The 24,407-nt window shown below is 39.1% G+C and overlaps 1 protein-coding gene across 2 annotated transcripts; it reads right to left on the minus strand.

Moving 5' to 3' along the window:
• Positions 1–523: 523 nt before the first annotated feature.
• LOC307164124 (NACHT, LRR and PYD domains-containing protein 1 homolog) lies at positions 524–18,388 on the minus strand. Of its 2 annotated transcripts, XM_079880565.1 has the most exons (11): positions 18,320–18,388; positions 16,532–16,603; positions 10,336–10,584; positions 5,303–5,347; positions 3,418–5,155; positions 3,214–3,297; positions 3,016–3,093; positions 2,391–2,651; positions 1,640–1,726; positions 1,161–1,280; positions 524–956 (listed from the first exon to the last, which is right to left on the minus strand). In XM_079880565.1, the coding sequence occupies exons 2-10, from the start codon at positions 16,548–16,550 to the stop codon at positions 1,163–1,165; spliced, it is 2,679 nt and encodes an 892-aa protein (XP_079736691.1). In that variant the 5' UTR covers positions 16,551–16,603; positions 18,320–18,388; the 3' UTR covers positions 524–956; positions 1,161–1,162. The 2 variants fall into 2 exon arrangements, with proteins under 2 accessions (XP_079736691.1, XP_079736690.1); XM_079880564.1 differs by lacking the exons at positions 16,532–16,603; positions 18,320–18,388 and adding an exon at positions 15,853–16,186 and having other exon boundaries at positions 621–956.
• Between the last annotated feature and the right edge of the window lie 6,019 nt (positions 18,389–24,407).

The following is a 24,407-nucleotide window of genomic DNA, read 5'->3' on the forward strand; positions in this document are numbered from 1 at the left end:
TTTATAAATATCTGACGGTGGTGACGAGTATGTGGGACACATTTTGAGCAACCACAAAATAATTGTAATATGTATTAAAAACTACAAACAGTGAGTTTTGAACAATATTTACTATGTACTCTTTCATGTGGTAAATATATTATTCAGTTTAATTGTTACGTTTTGTTTTTTTAATCAAGTTGAAATGATTATCTCCTATCCGAGGACAACTGATTTTGTAGGCAATGGGCCAGCATATAATCATTAAATTAATACAAATTAAAAATAAACCTATAAAATAACCTTACATATGTGCAAAGGACCCCCTGATTATAACCTTGATTATTTTTATTCATGAAAATGTTATTAATTTCCAACAGAATTAGCACTTTTCTTAGTGGGACATGTTTTATCCAAATTCCCAAGAATCAGTGATTATATATATATTATATATATATATATATATATATATATAATGTATGTGTGTATGTATATATGTGTGTGTATGTATATGTGTGTTAGAATTAATAAACATTAATCAATTAGTAAATAGGCTTGTTAGTATTGTTGGTACACCAAAATGTTATAAATGGTACAAAACCTTACAGATTTATAATCACAGCCTAAATGAACAACCCAACAACTATATACAATTTAATTTAATACAATCAATGTCACATGATCTATATGAAGCAAATCTCAAATGCAAATAAACCATGCACTCTAAAAAAAAAAACATTCTGCTCAAAAGTATTCAATTTAGACAAAGCATCAACATCGTAAAACTCTGTAAAGCTGCTTAGAAAAACAATATATAAACAAATGGACGCACAGCTTTTATGATTACAATGCATGTAAATGAGTTTAGAGTTGTTTGATGTCTTTATTCACTTCCACAGCTCCAGGTAAAGATGCTGCTTTTGCAGTTTTCTCCTACAGTAGTGGTAAAGCTGTACCATTAGTTCCAACACGAGAGCCTTAGAAATGGAGAGACAAGAGATAAATCATGACAGAGAAATATGAACAAGCTGACCTGTAGGATAGGATCAACATTTAGTATGCAATGTTCAAATGAAATTGTATAAATCATAAGAAAACGTTTGTGTTACTGGCTCGAGTCATATTACAGTTCTAATTTTTTTATTGGTGCGTTCTTAGTGTTAATCTCAGTCTTAACTTACTTTCACAAAGTCTTCATGGAAAAGCCCTGGTCATTCAGAAGAATCTCCACCTTCTGGTTACAGTGAGACCGACGGTCACAATTATCTGTGCATTTTTGAGACTGTTCATTGCAAATGAACCTTCATAATCAGAAAGCACAAAGCACAGCATCAGTACAGAGTCTTTAACAAACCTGATATTTGCTTTTAATTATTGTTATAACAATAATTTGTGTGAGAAATAGACCAACATTTAAGTTATTGAATTGTTAATGAACTACGAGATCTAGGGTGGATGTAAAGAAAACTTAATTTATGAAAAACAATTCTCAAACTTTTGATTTGTTCCTTACAAAAAGGTATTATGTGACTTCAGAAAACATGGAATATGCCTCAAAAGTCGTTCTTTTATGGTGTTTTTGTCTCCTTTTTAAAGCTTGTAAGCTGTACTCTCCATGAAATTGCATAGAAATTCTATATAATGATAAACCAATACAAACCCGTTGAATGTCATCATACAACTTGGTCTTGTGTTTGACCTCTGCAAGATCTTGATTCCTTCCTCCAGTAAAAAGCCAGCATTTACCCTAGATGTGGAAACACATACAAATAAAATTAATAAGATTGATAATGCCATTCTTCACATCTACTTATTACACATTCATTTAAGGTTATCTGATATAGCAAGAGCATTGCAAAATGGCTAAACTGCCAAAATAACTAAATAGAAATAATAAAATCAAATAAATGAATAAAATAACAATAATAAATGAATATAATAAAAAAATACAATAGTTTCTTTGTTTACTAAACCATTTTATGTTTCTAAGCTTTTCAGTTCCTCAAAGGTGAGTGACTGTGTGATCAGTGTCATTAATTCATAGCCTTTTAATGTTTTAAAAGGCTAGTTCACTAAAAAGGATTTACTTTGTCATCATTCAAAACATGTGTGTCTTTCTTTCTTCTGCAGAACACAGAAGAAGATATTTTGAATAATGCTGGTAATAAAATGGTTTTGGTTCATTGCATTTCTTGTCCAAACAATGGAAGTCCATGGGATCTGAAACTGTGTGTTACACAAGCATTCTTTAAAATAACTTATTTTGTGTTCCTCAGAGGAAAACAGGTTTGGAACAACATGAGGGCGAGTAAATGATGACAGAATTTCCCTTTGAATATTAGATACTCCGTTCTTATCAACAGACAAATTCCCATAGAAACAGGACAGAGGTGATTCCAGATGTTACTCACGTGAGTTCGGTTAGACTGGGGCAGTTCTGGGTCATCTGGAGGGTCCAGGCAGACAACCTCTCAGTTAGACTCTCCACGTTCATTTCCATCTTATTCAGGATAGAGAAGGAATGGAGAAATGACAGTAATGCTTCTGAATCCCTTTGGTGAATTATCTGAAAAAGTCTGGTCCAGTCGATGTTGATTATCTCTGAGTGTGGAAAGGTGAGACTGAATGATTGCAAATCCGGATGGTGAAGCAGACGAATCTTTATGCAGATACTATTAAAAAAGAATTAAAAAAAGATTCAAGTTGTCTTTGTGTCTATGAGTCAATAATTTCTTACTTAGAATATCTTTTATGTGATTTGTTTTACAATATTTACATCATTAGCAATAGTCAAAGAAGATAAAAGTGTGTACCTTCTTTTTTTTAAACTGTTTTGGGTGACCAATTTAGTTGCATTATTACTATTAGAATTATAATCTATTAGATTGCAGAGACCAAGTATGCCAGATAAACGGAACAACAAGATGATGATATAATTGGTTATACAAAACATATTAATCATAGAATTATTTATGGTTATCATGAGAAAAAAACTATTTGATGAAAAGAAAAAAGTAAAAATCACTTGTTCTTCACCTGGACGGATCTTTGTTTATTGACAGGTCAAGTGAGAAGACATGACTATACATTAATTTGCAGGTTTCAACACGAACACTGCAAACCAAAGCACAGGAAAAAATACTAGAACCTTAAAGTTAAACAAAAGCACATTAAAGGATGATGCACGTGTGCATAAAACACATCAAATGTATAAAATATATTTTAAAACATTACCTCTGTGAGCTCAGGGTCTGTCCTCTCGCGAGAGCGTAGATCAGTTCACCGAGATCAGAGTCTGATGGATCTATTATAATCAAGCTTCAAAATCAAATACAGAACATTACTGTACAGACTAATTAAGTTTAACTTGCAACAGCAAATTAGAGATTAGATATTAATTACATCCACCAAATATGTGTTTTAGACCAACGCATTTACCTTGCTTTTTTAAACTTGTGAAGTTCAGGCAAAATCATAGACAAATCTTCCGATGTCAAATACAATTCAGAAATTTCTTCAAAGCTCTGACAGCACTGAGAGCAGTACAGCAGGGCACAGAAATCTGTTCTTCTGAGGAATTTACCATCTGGATTAATCCTTTCCCAGGATTCCATTGCTTCTTTCACAAAGTCTTCTTCATGAAGTTCATAGAGACAGTGAAGAACAAACAATACTGTTTTCGAAGACAAGGAACAACCTTTAACCTTTTCCAAAATCCATTTTTTCAGATGAGCCTGTGTTTTTGGACGAATGAACAGACAAACACTTAATTTTAGACAAGCCTGTTTTTTTGGACGATTGAGCAGACCATGTTTTTCAAGTGTGAGTCTCACATCCTTATTCAACAAACCAAATGCAAATTGCACCACAGCTGCAAAATGTGGTTTTGAGAAACTATCCATTAAAAGTGACCTTGTAAGTTTCCTCTGGGACTTTTCTTCATCTAGAAGGACATAGTACAGAGCAGTGAAGAACTCCTGAAAGCTAAGATGCATGAAACTGAACATCGTCTCCTGGTGGATTCGTCTCTTAAACAGGAACTTGCACAAGAATGGATTTCCAGCAGGGTCTGAAATGGTTTCATTCACACTTTTCTCATCCAGCAGGACTTGCTGTTCCTGCATCCCTCTCTCTGCCAGCTGACCCAGACTCCTCAGCAGGGTCGGGACGGACTGACTCAAACCCTGGCAGTGATGCTCCAGAAGAGTGCACACAAAGTCCACGTAGATGGAGGTGGTGGTTTCCAGTCCGCTTGTCTTATTTGCACCAGATTTGAATCTCTCCTGGATAGTTGTGCAGATGATCCAGCAGACGACAGGGATTGAGCAGGCAGTGATGAGGGTTTCATTTGCCTTCACAGATGTATAAGCCTCCCTGTAAAGTTTCTCATTTTGAAAAAACTTCTGGAAGTACTCCTCCACTCCCTTTTCTGAAAATCCCACAATCTCAGAGAAACGCTGAGGTCCTTTGAGCAAATTACTGAGTGTGTCCGCAGCTGTAGATCTGGAGGAGACCAGCAGGAAAGACTCTGGCAGGATTTGACCCCTCAGCAGGGCACAAAGAGTGTCCACAGGTGGGGCTTTCTGAAGCAGATCAGTGTGTGCTGACCTGTCATTAATGTCCTGTGTGAGTTTCAGCTCATCAAATCCATCAATGACCACAAGCACCTTCTCTGGCGACTGCTGTAAAATCTGTGAGATCTCATGTGATGATAAACTACAACTGCAGCTCAAGATCTCCACCAAACTCTTCTCGCCATGAATGCGATTTATTTCTTTACACTTTAAGTGGAAGACAATATCAAACCGCCCTTTGTAGAGGTCACCAGATGCCCAGTCCATCATGATCTTCTGCACAGTGAAAGATTTTCCATTTCCAGAATTTCCCTGCAGTATCACAGAACTAGGACTGATCCTGTGGTCATCTGGGTCGAACAGAGAGCTGAGATGGACAGAGTCTCCACTGCTCCTGGAGCTGAGGACCTGCTGGAAGCGCTTTCCACTGGAGCTGATCTCTTCTTCTCGCTCTTTTCGACCTCTATGTTTCCGAAGGATCAGAGGTTGTGTGAAGCGCTCAGACAGCAGCACATGTTCACCAGGCAGTGAGTTATACTCAGTCACATACTGATACTCGCTGCAGATCTGCTTCATATATTTGTGAATCACTGAGCTGATTTCTGTATAAACGGTCAATGTTCAAAGAGTTAGTTTTTTTTTCTGATTCTAATACAGTAAGAAATTCCAGAGCAGACAAATACCAACTAAATTACCAGGTCGATAGAGTGCAATATTTAAAACATATTACTATAAAATTCATCAGTCACCTGAGGAATGTGTTTTTTCAGAGTGTGTGTGATGTCCTGTGGAGCCTGTAGAACATTAGACACACTTGATACATTCAGTGATATATTGATTAAGGCATTTCACATATATTTTCAAACATTTTACATCTATCTATTGCTGAACAAATTTATTAGACCACCACCACGTAAGATTCGTGCCACAACTGCCCTAAGGTAACAGTATTGGTGATACACATTGTGGCGAGGGGGGCGTGGTTTTGCGGAGTCTGTAGCGGGAGAGAGAGGACGGAGCAGAGCGGAGCGTAAGTAGGTCAAGTGCAGATGATGAACACCTGTGTCTGATTTCAGTAATTGGCGTGGAGAGACCGGATATAAGCCGGAGCGCGACAGAGAGAGGGAGAGAGAGACGAGCTGGGACCTCGTTGCGTGCTACTGGAAGCTGAGAAAACGACCAAAGAGAATTCTGAGTTATTGAATGTTTGTTGCTGTGCATGTGCACGGTGAACGCGCTTTGTGCGCACCTTTTGTTTATTTTTGAGAAACGTGAATAAAACAAGAGTCCCAGCTCAAGCAGACCCCTGTCTTCTTCCTTCCTTATTAATATTGAACTGAACCTCATCACACACATTTTTTGAGAAGGGAAAAAATACGTACAGACTCAAAGTCATAATGTTTAAGTCTCAAACCCATAAGTTTGAATTTTTTTGAGCAATTTTCTACTTCCGATTTAAAAAGCAAAGACTCTCAGCTGATCCACGTCTACCTATAGGAATACGACACCTATCACTGTATTCATATATCAGCTCCTCCAGTATTATCAACAGCTATCGCGTTTATCAGGAGCAAATTACCCTCCTCCATCCCCAGCTCAGTCAGTATTTGGCCTTCTAATTCCCCTTTGAATTAGACTAAATTCTCGAATTATGTTGTACATTTAAAATATTGACATTAATGATATCTGCAATACATTCATGTTGGTTCTGTTCTGTTTACCCTAAAGGGGGTTATTGCTGCTCTCCCTGCTCTTATCCATGCTAGGCTGCCCAGAACAGAACCATACTGCCAATACAAAAAATATGCTAATTGTCAATCGTATTTGATGATAGTGGTCCTGACAGAAATAAGTTAACAAGATGGAAAGTTAAGACAAAATATTTAAGGTTTCTACAAGAGCTTCTGCAATTTGTGCAATGCCTGTAAAAGTACATATTTTAATAGTACATATCTCAGTATATACTGTAGGTCTAGACACAAGTGGTATAATAGCCAAATTTAGTGTGCTTGTTATGTCTGAAAATGTTCAGCATTGGGTCCCGTTGGACTGTGTTGTGTTATGCACTGCGAGTGACAGGCTACTGTGCCTTTAAAACTTATTGCATTGATTAACAGCAATGGTCGTATAATGTAAGTTTCACGTCAGTTGATAAAGGGCAACATAAACAAAGCTACACGGTGTGATTATTGAGTCCTTCGCAAACACAATAATTGGCGAACGAGGATGTCTGAACTTGTCTTACCACCACTGCCATCTTTCCTACCTGTTCCCGGTGATCCAGCTGTTCCCTGGGATTGCTGGCTGATGTCGTTTGAGGATTATTTGCTGGCTTTGGGACACTCGGATCTAGCAGAGGCAAGGAAGTGTGCGCTTCTGCGCCATTGTCTCGGGCAGGAAGGACAGTGAATCTTCGCCACGCTCACCTTATCGGATGATAAGTACGTCACAGCCACGGCCGCCTTGAAGGCTCACTTCAGCTCCGGAAGAAGCCGGCGGATGCACCATTTTGAGTTTCGCCAGAGGACCCAAAAGCCGGATGAGACCGTTGCCCACTATGTATCTGCATTACGTGAGCTGGCTAGACTTTGTGAGTTTGGGGCTTTGGAGGATGGACTTATAGTTGACCAGTTAATAGAGAAAACGTCATGCTAGTGATGCTAGGGGCCTGCATGTCCTGCAGGTCGCCGCCTCCTGGTCTGACCACTACCCACAACTATTCAATGGGCTGGGCCACATGACTGGATTTGTACACCAGCCCACTGTTGACCTGGCGGACCTGAGAGCCAGGGGAATGCGCCGTAGGGGCTGGATAACAGGGTGGACTCTGTTATCCAGCCCCTACAGCGCATTCCCCTGGCTCTCCGTGACGCGGTGGAGGCCGAGCTGCATCGCCTGGTGGAGGCGGACGTCATAGAGCCCGTCGATGCCTCGCCGTGGGTGTCTAACCTGGTGATAGCCAAGAGAAGAGGGGGCGGACTGCGACTCTGTGTCGACCTCACAGATGTTAACAAAGCCATCATTCCTGATAAGTACCCCCTACCTACGGCTGAGGAGCTCACTAGCCATTTCCACGGCTCCATTGTTTTCAGTAAGATGGACTTACATAACGGCTACCTGCAGGTTCCTCTAGCGACCTTACAGCGTTTGTCACGCACATGGGGGTTTTCAGATTTAAACGCATGGCATTTGGACTGTCATCAGCCCCGAGCTGTTTTCAGAAGATAATGTCACTCATATTGGCTGGTATCCAGGGTGTCTCCATCTACCTAGATGACGTGGTGGTGCATGCGCCCTCCACCGCACTGCATGATGATCGCCTGGAGCAGGTCTTTCAGCGTTTCGAACAGCATGGGGTCACACTGAACTCTGAGAAATGCATGTTCGGGGTTGAGGAGGTCGAGTTCCTGGGCTTCAGGCTCTCGAAGGAGGGCATCGCCCCGATTATGTCACACACTGAGGCCATTCTGTCCCTACCAGACCCGCAGTCACCATCCCAGCTGTCTTCGTTCTTGGGGATGGCCGCCTACTACCTCAGATTCATGCCACACTACTCTGACTCAACGGCCCCCCTGCGCCGGCTGCTCAGGAAGGATGTTACGTGGGACTGGACCCTGGCCTGCCACAAAGCTGTATGCATCATCAAACGGCAGCTCACGTCCCCACCTACACGGACCCATTTCAGCTTGACCGCGCCCACCATGGTCACCTGAGACACCTCCGGGGTGGCGCTAGGCGCTGTGCTCTCCCAGACTCAAGAGGGGTGGAACGCCCGGTGGCTTTCGCCTCACAGGCACTTACTACAGCTGAGCAGAAATATTCGGTGGGGGAGAGGGAGGCCCTGGCCTGTCTGTGGGCATGCGAACGATGGCATGTTTACCTATATGGGAGGCCTTTTACCATCCGCACAGACCACCAAGCGCTGACGGCACTGCTGGCGACTCAAGGCTCGGGGCACAGGCCCATGAGACTGCTAAGGTAGGCTGACAGGCTGAACCAGTATAACTTCAGTCTGGAGTTTATACCTGGGCGGGCCAACACGGTGGCCGACCTCCTGTCTAGAGCTGTGTCGGTGACGAAAGATACAGGCGGGGTGACATCAGACATAGAGAGCGACGAAGACTGGGTCCACATCCTGCATGGGCCTCTCAGTTCAGTAGTCACTCTGGCGGAGCTGCAGCAGGCCTCAGCTGCTGACGAGGCCCTCACAACTCTCCGTACCTACGTCCAGGACGGCTGGCCTGCCAAAGTGGAGGACAGACTGCTCCCCTATTACCGCTTCCTCAATGAGCTCTCCTGCTGGGGAGCGGTGTGCCTGGCCCGTGGCCACCGTGTGGTCGTTCCGGAGATTCTCAGGTCCAGAGTGCTACACATGGCACATGGGGGGCACCTGGGGGTGGTCAAGGTGAAGCAGCGCTGTGAAGCAGTGTGGTGGCCCCACATAGACTCTGATGTTGAGGAGCTGGTACGTAACTGCGCTTGCTGCCTCCTTAGTGGGAAAACTGTCCAGCCTGCCACAGCCCCTCTCACCCCGACCTCTTGGCCGTCCTCACCCTGGGAACATATTCAGGTCGACCTCTGTGGAGAACTTCATGGGGCACCGGCTCACGCTCGCTACCTGCTGGTTGTGCACGACCTTCATTCGAAGTGGCCAGAGGTTTTTCAGCTGAGCTCCATCACTGCACACTCCATCATCGACCGCCTGGACAACCTGTTTGGGCGCTGGGGCCTCCCCAGTGTCGTCACAACGGATAACGGGCCCCAATTTGTGTCTGGAATGTTCACGGAGTTCCTCACGGTACGGTCCATCAAGCACATCAGGATGGCAGTGTATCACCCAGAGAGTAATGGGGGGTGGAAAGACTGAATAAAACTCTCAAAAATGGAATCCGAGCCTGTCTAGAGGAAGGGCAAATCTTCAGCGACGCTCTCAACCAAACTCTCCTGACCATCCTGGCATCCAAGCATTCCACCACGGGAGTGTCACCTGCATTGCTCATGATTGGGCGCGAACTAAAGCAACCACTGGACTGCTTGAGAGCTGAGCCAGCTCCTGCACGTGGGAGCCCAGGGCTCGGCTCCAAAAAGCCAGAGCTCAGGTAAAAGGTTTGCAGGCTTGGATGAAAGAGAGGTTTGATGCCCCGCACAGAGTGCAGACCCCCTCACTTTCACCAGGGGTTTGGGTCAGGATCAAACACCTCCACTGCCAAAATAAGCTGCAGTCATACTGTTCAGAGCCCCTGCGGGTGACTAAGCAGTTGGGGCCGGCCACTTACAGACTGGAGAATGGGACTCGTTAGCACTCAAACCGCCTGCACAGAGTCTCAGCTCCCTCAGCACCTGCATCACCTCTGTCCACAGCAGCGGCTCTGGTTTGGCAGCCTAGGCCAAGAGCTAACCGGTTGGGGGGTAATCCACCAGCATTGCCTGACGCCGTTTCACGGCCAGCATGCCCTCAGAGAATGAGGGTCCCGCCTGTCTGGCATGGGGACTATGTGACAGGGTGATAGTGACACTGGGGAATGTGGGCTAAATGTTATGTTTCAGTTTCCAGGGGGGTGGGGGGAAAATGTTATGTCTGAAAATGTTCAGCATTGGGTCCCGTTGGACTATGTTTTGTTATGCACTGCGAGTGACAGGTTACTGTGCCTTTAAAGCTTATTGAATTGATTTACGGCAATGGTCGTATAATGTAAGTTTCACGTCAGTTGATAAAGGGCAACATAAACAAAGCTACACGGTGTGATTATTGAGTCCTTCGCAAACACAATAGTGCTCTTACCTAAGGCTCTAAACAGAGATGGCTCATGCTTTTCCAGGCTAGAATAAAAGGCAGATTTAACCTCGTCTCCTCCAGAGTGCAACACTTTATAAAACTCTCTCATTTTCTCCTGGTTAGTATCTGCTGCATCGATCTTACAGTACGGCTCATATTCCAGCATGCCACCGGACCGCAGCTCATCCGCTATCGGCATCACCATCTGTACTCTCTGGACAAGTTTCGGCCAGTGGGCATCCACAAACCGAGCACCTGGTAGAGAGATAATAATATGATCACTGCATATTTTATAGTGTAGCAAGTACTTATTTGGGCAACTTCACTTAAGCCCACCGGCAACTATAGTTGCCACAATGCATAGTTGTCATTTTCCTTTTGTAAGTATTTTTCTAGATGTTGTCCATGTTTTATTTCTCAATGACATGCAAGCAAACAACCAAATAGAAAAAAAGAAAGATTTCAAGAAAAAAAAAAAAAGGTATTCACTTCCTCCCTGTCACATGAGGCTGTCAACTTCCTAGCCCTACTTCTAGGAAGCATGGCGAAGGCAACCCCTCCCAAAGAAAGGTCATTTTCATGTTACTAATAAGTATTTTTTGCTGACATATATATATCTACATAATCATGAAGGTCTCTAGAATCATCCAAACAAAACAAATCTTACAAGAGATCTATAGTTTTGTTATATAGATATATTTTTTTCTTCATTCTATTTATTTGTATTTATTTATTTTCATTAAAAAAATGTATACACAATGCCCTGTTATGGCTGCACTTATATATATATATACAGTGCTATGCATAAGTTTAGACACCCATGCTAAAGTTGACTAAAAAGAGGAATAAAAAAATCATCTTTTGGAAATTGAACTTAATGCCTTAATTTAAAAAAATTAGGAAAAATCCAACCTTTAAGGACACCAATTTTCTTCGTGAATGAATAATGTATCGTAAATAAATAAATGTTCTTCCTTAAAATACAGGTTGCATAAGTTTGGACACCCCTATGTTAAATTAAATGAAATTCTTAAAATATTAAAAAAAATTTTTTGGATACTATGCATCCTGATAAAGTTCCCTTGGCCTTTGGAGTTAAAATAGCCCCACATCATCACATAGCCTTCACCATACCTAGAGATTGGCATGGGGTACTTTCCATAAGATCATCTCTCAATGCAAATCAAACCAGCTATTAGGCTAACTGAAATAAAACCATGCCAATCTCTAGGTATGGTGAAGGCTATGTGATGATGTGGGGCTATTTTAATTCCAAAGGCCAAGGGAACTTTATCAGGATGCATAGTATCCTAAAAAAAAAAGAAAAAAAAAATACTTAAAAATAAAAATCTGCCTGCCTCTATGGGAATTTAACATAGGGGTGTCCAAACTTATGCACCCTGTATTTTGAGGAAGAACATCTATTTATTTACGATACATTATTCATTCACAAAGAAAATTGGTGTCCTTAAAGGTTGGATTTTTCCTAATTTTTTAAATTAACGCCTGAATTTATAAAGCTGTATATAAAAAAAAAAATTCTGTGTGTTTTTGACTTTAAGTAGATGGTAAATAATGTTGAGATTATCAATTTCACTTTTGCACAACAAATAAATAGAAATTTTGGTATGTTGCAAATTTGCGACAACAGGCATTTAGGGTCATTTTGGTATGTTGCAAATTTGCGACAGTGGGCATTTAGGGTATTTTTTTACAAAATGGAAAAATTAATAAAATACATTTTCCCATCTCAGGAATGTAGATTTTATTCATGGCACAAAGTTGTTAGAACTTATAAACTTTATACTTATAAACTTTGACAAATTAATGAATCTTGACAACAGCAAGAAACAAAACACTCTCCTACTCCCTAACATTGACAGTAGTTTTTATACATTCCATGTTACACTCTGTTTAACTCTTTCCTTGTTTCTCCAGTGCATACATTATATATTCTTATAGTGTTATATCCTAACATGCTATTTTTTGTGGGGGAAAAAAAAATATTTTTTTTGGGCTGAAACCATCTAAATACAGCATTATTATAATATGTAGCCATTAGCCCAATCCAGCCGTTATGGACCAATGTCGCAAATTTGCTACAAACAGAAATCTACAAATTACGTAAAAAATATTCGTCACATGAAGTCTATATGAATAACATAGCTATAGAAGCAATCAATAAGCTGGTACATATTTTTATCTTAGCACAACTTAACTCATTTTGGGAAATTTCTCCACATTTGCGCACTTGATATGCGGATTTTGCAAAACAAAATATTAGCTTCGGTGAACCGGATGTAGTTCCCACTCCGACCGCTCCTACGAGAAACCAGTGCGTGCAAAATGTTCCTAGGTATGTATCGAATGTGCACAAACAGGCATTGGGGGAAAACACACGCTATCTCGCCTGCAGTCTGAATGGAAGGGGTTTGTTGCAAATTCGCGACAGTGGGCGTTAAGGGGTTAAGGCATTAAGTTCAGTTTCCAAAAGATGATTTTTTATTCCTCTTTTTAGTCAACTTTAGTATGGGTGTCTAAACTTATGCATAGCACTGTATATATATATATATAATTTTTTTTTTTTTTTTTTAAACAAATGTAATTTTACTCAGTTTATTAATGTTTTTACTCCACATTTGGACATTTTTACTCCACAAAATGTTCAAAAAAAGAAAAGAAAAATTCTCCAAAAAGAAAATTGTCAAATTCGCCGTATAAAATACCCAGATTTCTAACTTTCATTCATGGGGATAACATGGATAATTTGACAAGGTGTAGTGTAAGATTTTTGCCCAAATGTTGAAAAATGCTAGCCTGACTTCGTCATACTTATATTCTAGTCAGAATGTGAGTCTGATACTACTCCATAGAGATTTGATTATGGGGCATGTCTCAACCGAACCAGGAAAAAAAAAAACTCAATTGGATAGACCTACAACCAATCAGAGCAACGGAGTAAATGACGCATGTTCTTCATTCATATTTTCAACCATCAAAATGTCGCGGCTCTCTGTTCCTCTTTTAAAATGAATGCGCTGTGGATATCTTCTATAACAGACGCGATGGCGGAATCTACACATGATGTTTCATAAACAAGGTTCGGGAGGAGCACGTACAAACAATCAATCCAATATCAACTTGTCATCAAACAATACCATGTCTAACGTTACCGAGGAAGGATATTCACTCTGTCAACTTACCTAACACTCCTTGACAGTTTTTCAGCATCCCTCCACCACCCCGAATCCTCACTCTTGTCTTGTTCTCTCACAACCAGGAATACGGGGGGTGGGGGGGGGGGGGGGGGGGATGGCTACCGAGCCCACAGCCCTCTCCTCGGACAGCACGTCATATACGCATTTATTCTATCTGACTTATTTGTGTGAACTCGTGAAATCTCATATACGCATTTATTCTATCTGACTTATTTGTGTGAACTCGTGAAATCTCATATACGCATTTATTCTATCTGACTTATTTGTAAGTGTGAACTTGTGAAATCTCAATTCTACAGCTGCAGTCGTCTTTGTTGTAAACTAATTCAAATCAAGCGCTCTTTGGTGACGTGGGTGATTACGTAACCGCAGATCATCTGCCCATCATCGATTAAAGCCCGCCCTGGCAATTTGATTGGCTCGGCCGTCCAGACCGAACTTCCCGACCAAAAAATGTTGTGGGCGGGGTTCGGGCTGGCACCCAGGCTAGAAAAATGCAGTTTAAAAAAAAAATAATTCCCTTTAACCAGTAGATGGCTGCAGAGCTCTAAAAGTACTAAAAGTTTCAAACTAAAATACTTCTTTTCACAAGTTTTTCCAAGTAGATTCATATCTACATATAATAAAATCACAATTATAACAATAAAAGTTACTTTTTGTCAAAGTTTAGCAGTTTTTGTACTGAAAAAAAAAAAAATCAGTTTTCAATAATGTTACATTATGATTAGAATCAAACCTGATCAGGATGTTACAAAGAGAAAAGTTGGAGCTTTTAGAGTTTATCATTTATTTCAAATATTTTACATGTTTTTCATATAATTCTACAAATTTAAAGTGTGCCAATTCATTTCTGTCTATGTGTGTTCTGTGTTGTTTCTGATTTTGAGGATGAATTTTGTCCATTGATAAAATTAATTTGATTCTAATCATAATATAACATTACTGAAAAACAGATTTTTTTTTTCAGTACAAAAAGTGCCTAAACTTTGACAAAAAGTAACTTTTATTATTATAATTGGGATTTCATAATATGTAGATATGAATACAACTGGAAAAACTTGTGAAAAGATGTCTTTCAGTTAGTCAAATAGCAAATCGTTCTGCAGCCATCTACTGGTTAAAGTGATAATTTGTTACTTTTAAAACAGCATTTTCCAAAAGATGGGCAAAAATCTTACACTAAACCATGTCAAATTATCCATGTTATCCCCATGAATGAAAGTTAGAAATGTGGGTCAAAAAGACCCTGAACAGCGCACAATGGTTAAGGCAAATGGATTTGTTGTTTGATGTGTTTTCATATTCAAGCGATTATAAGATACTGTAGATGCAGTTTTTTTGGGTTTGCATCAAATGTTCTTCGACTTTTATACATAATAAATTTGTTTATGAATAAAGATTGATCTGTTGAAAGTAGGCATGTGCCGGTATCAAATTTTCATGCTGCGATTAATTGATTGAGCTTTTATCACGGTATACGGTATTATCACAATATTTTAATTGCTCAAAAGAAACGGATGGATTGGGGGAGGGGGGAGGGGGGGGTAGAAAAAAAACAACTTGCTTAACAATAGGTGTAATTGTCAAAACATTTGGTAACTAAAAAGAATTTTACACAGTTTTCACGATTTCAATTCAATTCTTGGGATTTGATTTCAATCTTGATTCAATATTGACTCTTTGGATAAATATTAGGTAGGCTACAGATAGACTACATGTTAATTTTTCTCAAGAAAAAATATATCTCACATAATGCTATCAATATAATTAGTTTTTTATTACAATTATGACACAAGTAAAAATATAATACAAATGTAATATAGTGCACATATTTAGCAAAATACTCTATAGCTATTTTTTCTAGTCAACTAAAGTGTTGGTCATTAAATGGCTTTCCTGAGGTAAATGTAACGTTCTGTGACATAATTGTTGTCCTGCAGTTTTATTGACCTCTTTCCGTGGCTGAAAAACACTGATTGATCGATATTATTTATGAGGCATAAATACATTTTGGTAAGTTGAACTGTATCTTTAAATAAAAAGTAACAGATGATCGGTTTACATGAACTGAGGCGCTACAGCGATCGGTCACGTCACATTTACAAGCGCCAAAACGGTATTTATTGTCTGGATTTCATAATAAAATAGACAGAACCTGAGAGCTGAGAATTTTTTTCATATCAAAAGTAACCTGCTCTGTCTAGTCTGTCGGTATCAGTGTCTTTGCTCCGCGATTTTTCTCTGCGTGAGAAAATGGATGTGTGGCGCGAGAGCGTCTGAAAAGTGTCGATTGCGTGAGTCTCACACTGAATGCGTAGAGTTAAGGGGGATAAATCGTCGGCAGCGTTCCTCCTTCCGCCATGCTTCTTCTCCATGTGAGGATTGTTTACATTAGACTAGAGTGCGCACTGCGCCGCATGCACACAGTGCTTCATGTGGGGATTGTTTACATCTATTTTTTACAGTCTATGGTTTACATCAGAGCGTGCACGTGTTTCGCGCAGTATATATACGCAGTGTTTGTTTAAACGGTTGATGGAAAATAAGCTAATGCGCGTTCTATAAATATAAATTCTGGTCTATTATTTTTCACGGTATTTTGAAGTGTCCACGATAACAATATCGTGCATATTCATTACCGCGATTTATCGCATTACCGAATACCGGCACATGCCTAGTTGAAAGCAGTTATTTTGAGATAAATGCCAAATGTTCTCCTCCTATTCATATTTTACATTGAGGGGTGCATACAACATATTTGCCCACCGGCAACTATAGTTGCCGCACATTCAAATATGATTTTCAAGAAAGAAAAAAAAAACCTGGGAAAAATAAATGCAGAACATGTTCACATAGGACACTATTAACACGATTATATGCATGAAACCATTCAGAAAAATTTGGGCACAAATGGGTTCAGTGTACTGTAGACTTTTTTCATATGAGATATGACTATCTCTGCTTTTACTGTGGTAACTACTTACGCTCCGAGTCTCGGTCCATGGTGTCTCATAAGTGTCTATGACATGCTGTAGAGAGCTGTCTTAAGTTGTCCTCTAGGAAATGAAACATAACGCACATAGTGTGAGATAGTGGAAGAGAGCTTTTGTGACCCATGGTTAAAGATTACACTATTGGTATGCAGTAAATTAAGTGGCATGTAGAAAAATGAATCTAACATGCAGAACCCAAATTTGGCCTTTACTGGATATACAGTCACAAAACAAAATGGTACAGACATAGGAGGTTGATTAATTTTCTCTGATAAATAAATGAATCAGTCAACTTCTGCTTTTGACTCAGTATTGTCAAATTTCATATTGTATATAGTTCTGTCATGACAACTCTGGAGAGATTTGCATGATAATGGATATGTCACCAGAGTCCAGTGCAGGCTTCAGCCCCTGACCAGTTTCCTTTTTGCCCAGAGACAAGAGTTTTCTAAAGTTCAGATGTGACCAGGAAGGTGATCAGCCATGATTGTAAGGAGGGAAGCATCTGTAAGATTTGCCACCTCAAACACCCACGCCTTTATATTTGTTTTCATTAGAGAAAAGGGCATGCAGTATAATAAAGATCTAGCCTACTTAATACAGACAACTTCATTATAAAGAAAAACAACAACAACAAAACATATATGATCATAATCTGACATAAATGCTATTATAAACTAGATTAGTGGATAATTCAGCAGTAAAATTTAGTCTAGAAAAATCACGAGTGCACAATAATTGTATAAAATCTGAACATTTTGTGAAAAAAAAAAAACGTTTATTGAGGAACAAATAAGAGACAATAAGTGTAACACTAAGTCTGGTAAAACGTTACACATTGCTCTTTGTATTGTTGTAAAATACATTCATGAAAAACAAGATAACAAAAATCAAAAATATCAATTATTTTATATATAGCCTACCATAAAATTTACTGTATTTACTGTCACTGTATTATGATATGAAAGGCTCCAGTCCAATGCGCATCCCGAGCGCAGAATGATGCTGTGGAAGCAACATGAGTCACAGCGCGCAGCGCGTAGAGTTCGCTTTGAAAATTTGAAAGCACAAAGAAAATACATATTGATGCGTAGTGTGTTATACAGGATCTATCTATGCAATAGTTTATTCAGCATTTTCTTTTAACAGTTTTAAATTTCAGTTACTGTGCGCGTGAAGAACAAATAGTGCTCTGACTTTACTCCAGTGTTGAGATCTAACAGTAACAGACACCCGGTAGAAAGTAACATGATAAAGGGCTCTCAAGTTTTGAAGACTGGTAAGAGTGACAGCCGCATCCTCTAACCTGGCCTTTTTAGGGGGCTTTCCTCTCAGGGCGAATGAATGAGAGGATGCTTAATTGCTTTTTACCTGACATCTTTGAAAGACAGTGCAATGATTAATGCATCCATGGCCAGGATATAATTATAAAAGATGACATGATTTTAAAAGTGACCTATAACATAGACTATGCAATACACTTTAACTTATTTAGTGCTAATACAATTATTCAGCCTATTTGGAGAGAGAGCGATGTTTATAATGTGTCTATATGTCAGTTATCGTGTGATAATGGAAAATATGATAGGCCTAGACTACTTGTTCTGAGCAGGTGTTGTCAGTGAACAGGCTATAAAACTGCTGGCTAAGTTACAGACACTCATGAAAAACTGATGCTAATTATCTGGGAAACATTCTCTAACAGCAGTCAATTGTCACTGTTTTTGTCAAACAAGTTGTGAATTTGTTGTAACATTAAAACAGGAAATCATGACTTACTCTGTGCTCAAAGTGACGCTCCGGAGCTCCTGTGGTTTCCTCTGTGAGTGAACGAAACTTTGAAGTTTGACGCACTTTGAGAATCACGTGAACAATTCCAGCATATACTTTTTTTTCATTGGTTGTTGCGTTAAATCTTACCCAGATACAATAGTGCTATTTTTTGATTGGCTGATAAGTGGCAGGCTCGATCGGAGGCTCATGGTTGGCAACATACTTGGCAACAACCGCTGCTGCTCGTCAGACGCATAGGCCAGACGCGAGAAAGCTGACTCTTTTATTTTATTTTTTATTTTTTTTAATGCCATGAACCAGAACAATACAATGAGACATAATCACTTAAAGTAAAACAAATACAAAATAAATAAAGTAAAATAAAATAAGAACAGTGCCAGAGGACAAGAAAAAAGGTATTACAAACAAAAGGATATATTCTATGCATTATTTTAAAAGAGACTTCTTTTACTTTGTTATTAATGTAGAATGTATCTACTGTTCGCCAAGCATTACGCCAATTTACATCTCAAAAAACAGATGACCAGAAAAAAACGAGCTGGAGGGTAAACAATATTATTAAGTATATTCCTAATGTAGTTATCTGAGACATTATTTTGTAAAATTTGTATTACCAAGAAATATTTTACCCATAATATCTGTAAAATTTAGATCGTCCCTCCTGTGATGCATTCCTAAGAAGGATCAATACTTTCCTGGGAATTGCATCCATTACAACTGCAAGGTCTATCTGGTATTTTAAATTTATTCAAAAATTCTCTATATGTTAATACATTTCCATCATTATTCAAACGCTGACTAACTAATATAATATTGTTTTCAAACCAGTAATCAAAAAAGAGAGATTTATTGTTATAAAGGATGTCTTTGTTGTTCCAAATATAATATCTCCTAGGTGAAAAGTTATGTTTGTAGGCCAGTGTCCATGCCATGAGAGCTTGTTTATGAAATTTTGCAAGCTTAAATGTTTTTTTTGTTTTTTTTTCAATTGAATAATTACACTTCAATAAAGATGAGGTCGCCCAATTATTTAAATAGATAAGGAATTCCAAATACTGTCTTTATTTTTTAAATACTGAATAAGCCTATTTATTTTAAAAACATTGTTCAAAGCATCATAACTCAACACCTCTAAACCACCATGGTCTTTGGGATTGCATAAAAAAAAATTTCTCAAATAATGTGGCTTGTTTTTCCAAATAAAATCAAAAAGCATTTTATCCAATTGTTTGGTAACTTTAGGGGCAATATCCAATGATAATGACACATAGACTGATCTGGAGATTCCTTCAGCTTTTGACAAAAGTGCCCGCCCCTGAATTGACAGATCCCTTTGTAACCACGCATTAAACCTCTTACTAGTTTTGTTAATAATTGGATTTAAGTTTGAATTGTTATGCAGATTTTCAACTTTACATATAACAACTCCCAGATATGTTACATGCAATTTGAATATTACAGAAATTAGTTAAACTACATTCTTTAAGAGGAAACAGAACAGATTTATTCATATTCATTCCTTCATTAATCGGCCGATTTTTTGCATTTTTTAACATAATCGGCATCGGCCAATATCCAGTATATCAAGCCGATTATTAGGCGGGCGCATCTGTGGGCAGCCTAGTGTTGTTGTTGTTGTGGAACACGCATTCGACGCACGCTGCGCATAGAGTCATCCAACAGAGTGAGCAGACCTCATCCAGTGCCTAAGGAAGGAGCTAAGTTCCTTGGTGAAAACTCCTTTATATTTAATTAAAACCTTTTGATATGTTACTGCCAACTTCGAGAAAAAATATGAATAGGCGACATGACGTTTGGCTACTTTGGATATTGATAGCGTAGTTGAGGTTGCATTAGCACAGCAGAAGGGTTGCGATCATGTCACAATAAGCAAGAATTTTGCAATTACAGACAGAGAATCTGAGACTTTTATTTGTTCTGTTTTGTGTGTCTTATATTTGAGAGGGTTGTCACTCAATGCAGAGAAATAAGTAATAAAAAAAGTGACCAACGCACTAAAGGACTGGCTTTGCTTTGCTAGCGTCGTCGCTAGGGTTGGGTAGCTACAGACAGACCCAGTGCTAATACGGCACTGGTGCCTTAACGACCGTTATTTACCGGACCGAATAGCAATGCGGATTTCTGTGCTTCATTTCAGTGCTACTGTTATGCCTGTGATTCTCTTGGATGCTCTGAAAACGGACGTTAGAAACGTGACGCTAGTCAGCAGTTAACTTTAGGATACCGTTAGCTAGTAGCTGGATTAAACTGTTAAAATGCTGGCCAAACAGTGTAATGTGTGACTGTATTTCACTGTAGACTAGAGGTGGAACGGTACATGTATTCGTATTGAACCGAAACGGTACGGGCGTCACGGTTCGGTGTATAAATTTACACGGAGAATACATGGTATAAAAATAAATAAAACTCGCGTGCAAATTAATTCATGTAATGCGGAACTACTGTTAGATACGCGGGTTCTTTAGGGACACCTAATCTGTAGCTCCGCCTTAGCTCTGAAGCAGGCTATACTGTCTATGGAAGCAGGCTGCGATGTAAAGATTGCAATGCTGGAATATGGTGTGTGTGTGTGTGTGTGTGTGTGTGTGAGAGAGAGACACGGAGAGAGGGGCGCGGGCGCGATCGAAAAGTCGCGTGTGTTTAAAGTCGCAAAGTGTTTACTTATATTTGTGTGTGTGTGTGTGTGTGTGTGTGAGAGGCGCAGATGCGATCGAACAGTGGAAACATAAAAACATACACCGTCAGTTTGTTTATACAAGACATCATTCAAACTGCAAAGTGTTTAAGTTACTGTTAATTAAAATTTTAAGGAAAACAAATATATTAATCTGAAATGTAGCAAATTAATTTTAAATTAATTCAGGTACAATTACCAAACATATCTCAAGGTCTTTTTGTCTTTTGTACAAGTGCAGATTGGTCAAGTGTTCAATAAATGAAGTTTTATGTAACAAAGTTCGGGAGGAGCATGTTCAGGTAATCATCCAATCAGCGCAAGAAGAAGCCAGTATAAATAAAGCCTTCCCTTACCTCCTGTCTCATGACAAATTTCTCAGCATCCCGCCACCACCCCATCACCTCACATTCAGATGGGTCTGCTCATAGATACCCATGATCTATACATTCATAGGGGGGAGTACTCTGGGGTCGGGCCGAATTCCGAGCTCGGAGCCCTCCCCCCGGACAGCAAGCCAAATACGCATTATAATATTACATCAGATTTCATTAACATGTGAACTCGTGAAATGTTTTTTGTTGAGAAATCTTGTCTATCTTAAGTAATTATTTGTGTTAGGCTACATTTTATCTTTCAAATAGAGGTTAAAAACAAGCATATAATCAAAGGTGGACAGTAACAAAGTACATTTACTTGAGTACTGTACTTAAGTACACTTTTTGAGTATCTGTACTTTACTTGAGTATTATCTTTTCTGGAAACTTTTTACTTTAACTTCACTACATTTGATAGACAAATATTGTACTTTTTACTCCACTACATTTCTGTCAAGGTCCTTGAGTAGAAAGTAGTAACGTCAGTCAGGGGATGATTTTGGTTTGGAAATGAAAGTCGTGTTGACGTCAAAACCCGACGTCAGATTTACGTCAAAACTCGACGTCGGACAGACGTTGGATTTTGGTTGGAAATGAAAGTCGGGTTGACGTCAAAGCCAAAATTTATTAAATGGGGCACTATTTGAGGGAACAGCCATTTGGGTGTCCGAAACCATTGTAGACGTTATTGAGTGACTTATTCAATCTCATATTCAATCCCACTACTGGAACTGTGTTCTAGAAATAAATTTGATATTGATATGAGGGAAGGCAGGCATAGATTCAGAGGCATAAGGTACTGTAAGTATTACATTCAACAATGCAACAATAATAAAACAATGCATTGACATTTACTTTTTAATTTTGATACTTAAGTACTTTTAAAAACGAGTACTTCTGTACTTTTACTTAAGTAAGAATCGGTCTTTGCAACTTTTACTTGTAACAGAGTAATATTTGACCAGTAGTGTACTTTCACTCAAGTAAGGAAGTTGTGTACTTTGTCCACCTCTGCACATAATCGGCCAAATATCGGCCAAAATAAATCGGCAGCATTAATCGGCCGACCCGGATTTCAAAAGATCGGCATCGGCCTGAAAAAAACCCATATCGGTCGACTATGATCTGGAAGCTGAGCAGGAAAGGCTAACAGTGAAGTTTTGAGCTGAGACACCTAACGTTAGGGGTGTAACTGTCTGTTCATCTGGATCAATGCAATTTTCATAACCAATGATCAAAAGTATCCTATGAAAAAGGCTACTATGATGACCCCAGGCCATCCAAAATGTAGCCTAGATAAGTTAATTTCTTCATCAGAACACAAACATTCAATCAACTTTTATTTTATAAGCCTAATATATGCACATATATGCATTCTATAGCTACGTGTTAACAAGCAGATGCAGCCAGAATATGCAATTTATCATGTTGTGTTAATATTCTAGTCTCGTGCTTTCCTGTATCATCAACAAGTACAGTATTTACTGAATTAGTTTTCTTAACAGTCTTGATAGCCACGTTAACCCTTATGAAAATGAACTATGGTTTAAGCACAAAGAACAAACAAACAAACAACTCCATGGTAGGCCTATTTGTAGTATAACTGTGGTTATTAAAAATGGTAATACAAGGATATTTTTTTAAGAGAAGAGTTTTCAGCTTCCAGACAGTGTTTAAAAATGTCCCGCCATTTAAGAAATTTATTTAACGTTACTGACAGATACTATCGCGTATTAACGAAGATTTTATACACAATTAAACGGACTTTGATATGTATAACAAGTCTACGAAAGCTTGGTCTAGGTCTTTTGAGATGTGGGTTCAACTGATCTTTCTTAAAACAGATGGAAAATGTAAAGACGCATGCTACATTTTCAGTGTTTTGCCCTCCAGCTCTCGGGGATTCATAAATTTTGGGGCATCTCGCCCGGGGGGCGGGGTTACGTCCTGCGTCACATCTCTCATGCGGGTTCTCGTCGACCAGGGTCAGCGCGCACCAGCGGGGACCCGTCAAAGATTCTATAGTTTTTCCAACCGTCACCGCACTTCTGAGTGCGAAGAGCTCTCAATGTCGTATATGCTTTCTTATGCTCGCGCTGACCAAAAGCTAATGTTTCTTCCCCCTGTGGCTCAGTGGCAGAATCTTAGGCTTTCGCGCCAGAGACCCGTGTTCGATCTCGGCTCTCGCGACAGATAAAAATTTATGCTGTTTGCTTCGGGCTCGACTTGAAAAAGGTCAAGTCGGTTAAGGTTAAGGGAAATTTTGACAAATGCTGTATATATTTCCCTATGCTGAAAACATTGCATTACAAAAAACAAACAAAAAAAAAACATACACAAACAATTAACACACCATGAAATATATTTTTTAATTGACTTGATAACGGGTTAAGGTTAACAACGACTTTTTTTTTTACTGTGTATTTGTATTTGATTTAACTATTTCACTACCTGCATGGGCTGTCCTGACTTATTGATTAATTTATTAATTAAAAGTTCTATTTATTGTGTATTGACATGATTAAAATATTGCATTAAGGCCTGTTTCTATTTCATAATTCCACATGTAATAGCAGTATTGAGTCTAATTAGTCGTTACTGCTTGAATCACCTAAAGAAGAAACATGAACTGGTTAACTGGAGTTTACTGGAAGTTTACTTTTCTTTTCTGCAATACATTAAGTAGGCCTAACTTTATCGAGGTAAAAGTTTCCCCGCTGTCACCAGACGTAGGTCTAGGAGTGGAGAGAAGAGTGACAAAATCACGGTAGGACTGTGCAAACAAAGTAGGCTATCTGTCTAGCATTGCCATGTCAGTGTATTGATTCATTGTCCCTTCATAGTTTGTAAGAGACATTTCAGGTTGGATGTATTTAATAAACTGAGCGAAGCCTATTCATCTGTTAATATGAAACGCGACTTGGCCATTGTAATTAAGGCTACAGCACATCTTGTACAACTTAAACCCTTGGTAGCTAGGTAATGATAAACAAACTGAAAG

Source organism: Squalius cephalus (assembly GCF_949319135.1).
Source record: "Squalius cephalus genome assembly, chromosome: 9".
Taxonomy (NCBI): Eukaryota; Metazoa; Chordata; class Actinopteri; order Cypriniformes; family Leuciscidae; genus Squalius; species Squalius cephalus.

Excerpts from the sequence above, each read along its gene's own strand:
- LOC307164124 (XM_079880564.1), bottom strand. The coding sequence starts at position 15,922 with ATGGAGAAGAAGCATGGCGGAAGGAGGAACGCTGCCGACGATTTATCC. Across the intron at positions 1,727-2,390 it reads CCCAGTCTAACCGAACTCAC|GGTAAATGCTGGCTTTTTAC; the intron begins GTGAGTAACATC and ends TTCCACATCTAG. Across the intron at positions 1,281-1,639 it reads TGTATGATGACATTCAACGG|GTTCATTTGCAATGAACAGT; the intron begins GTTTGTATTGGT and ends CTGATTATGAAG.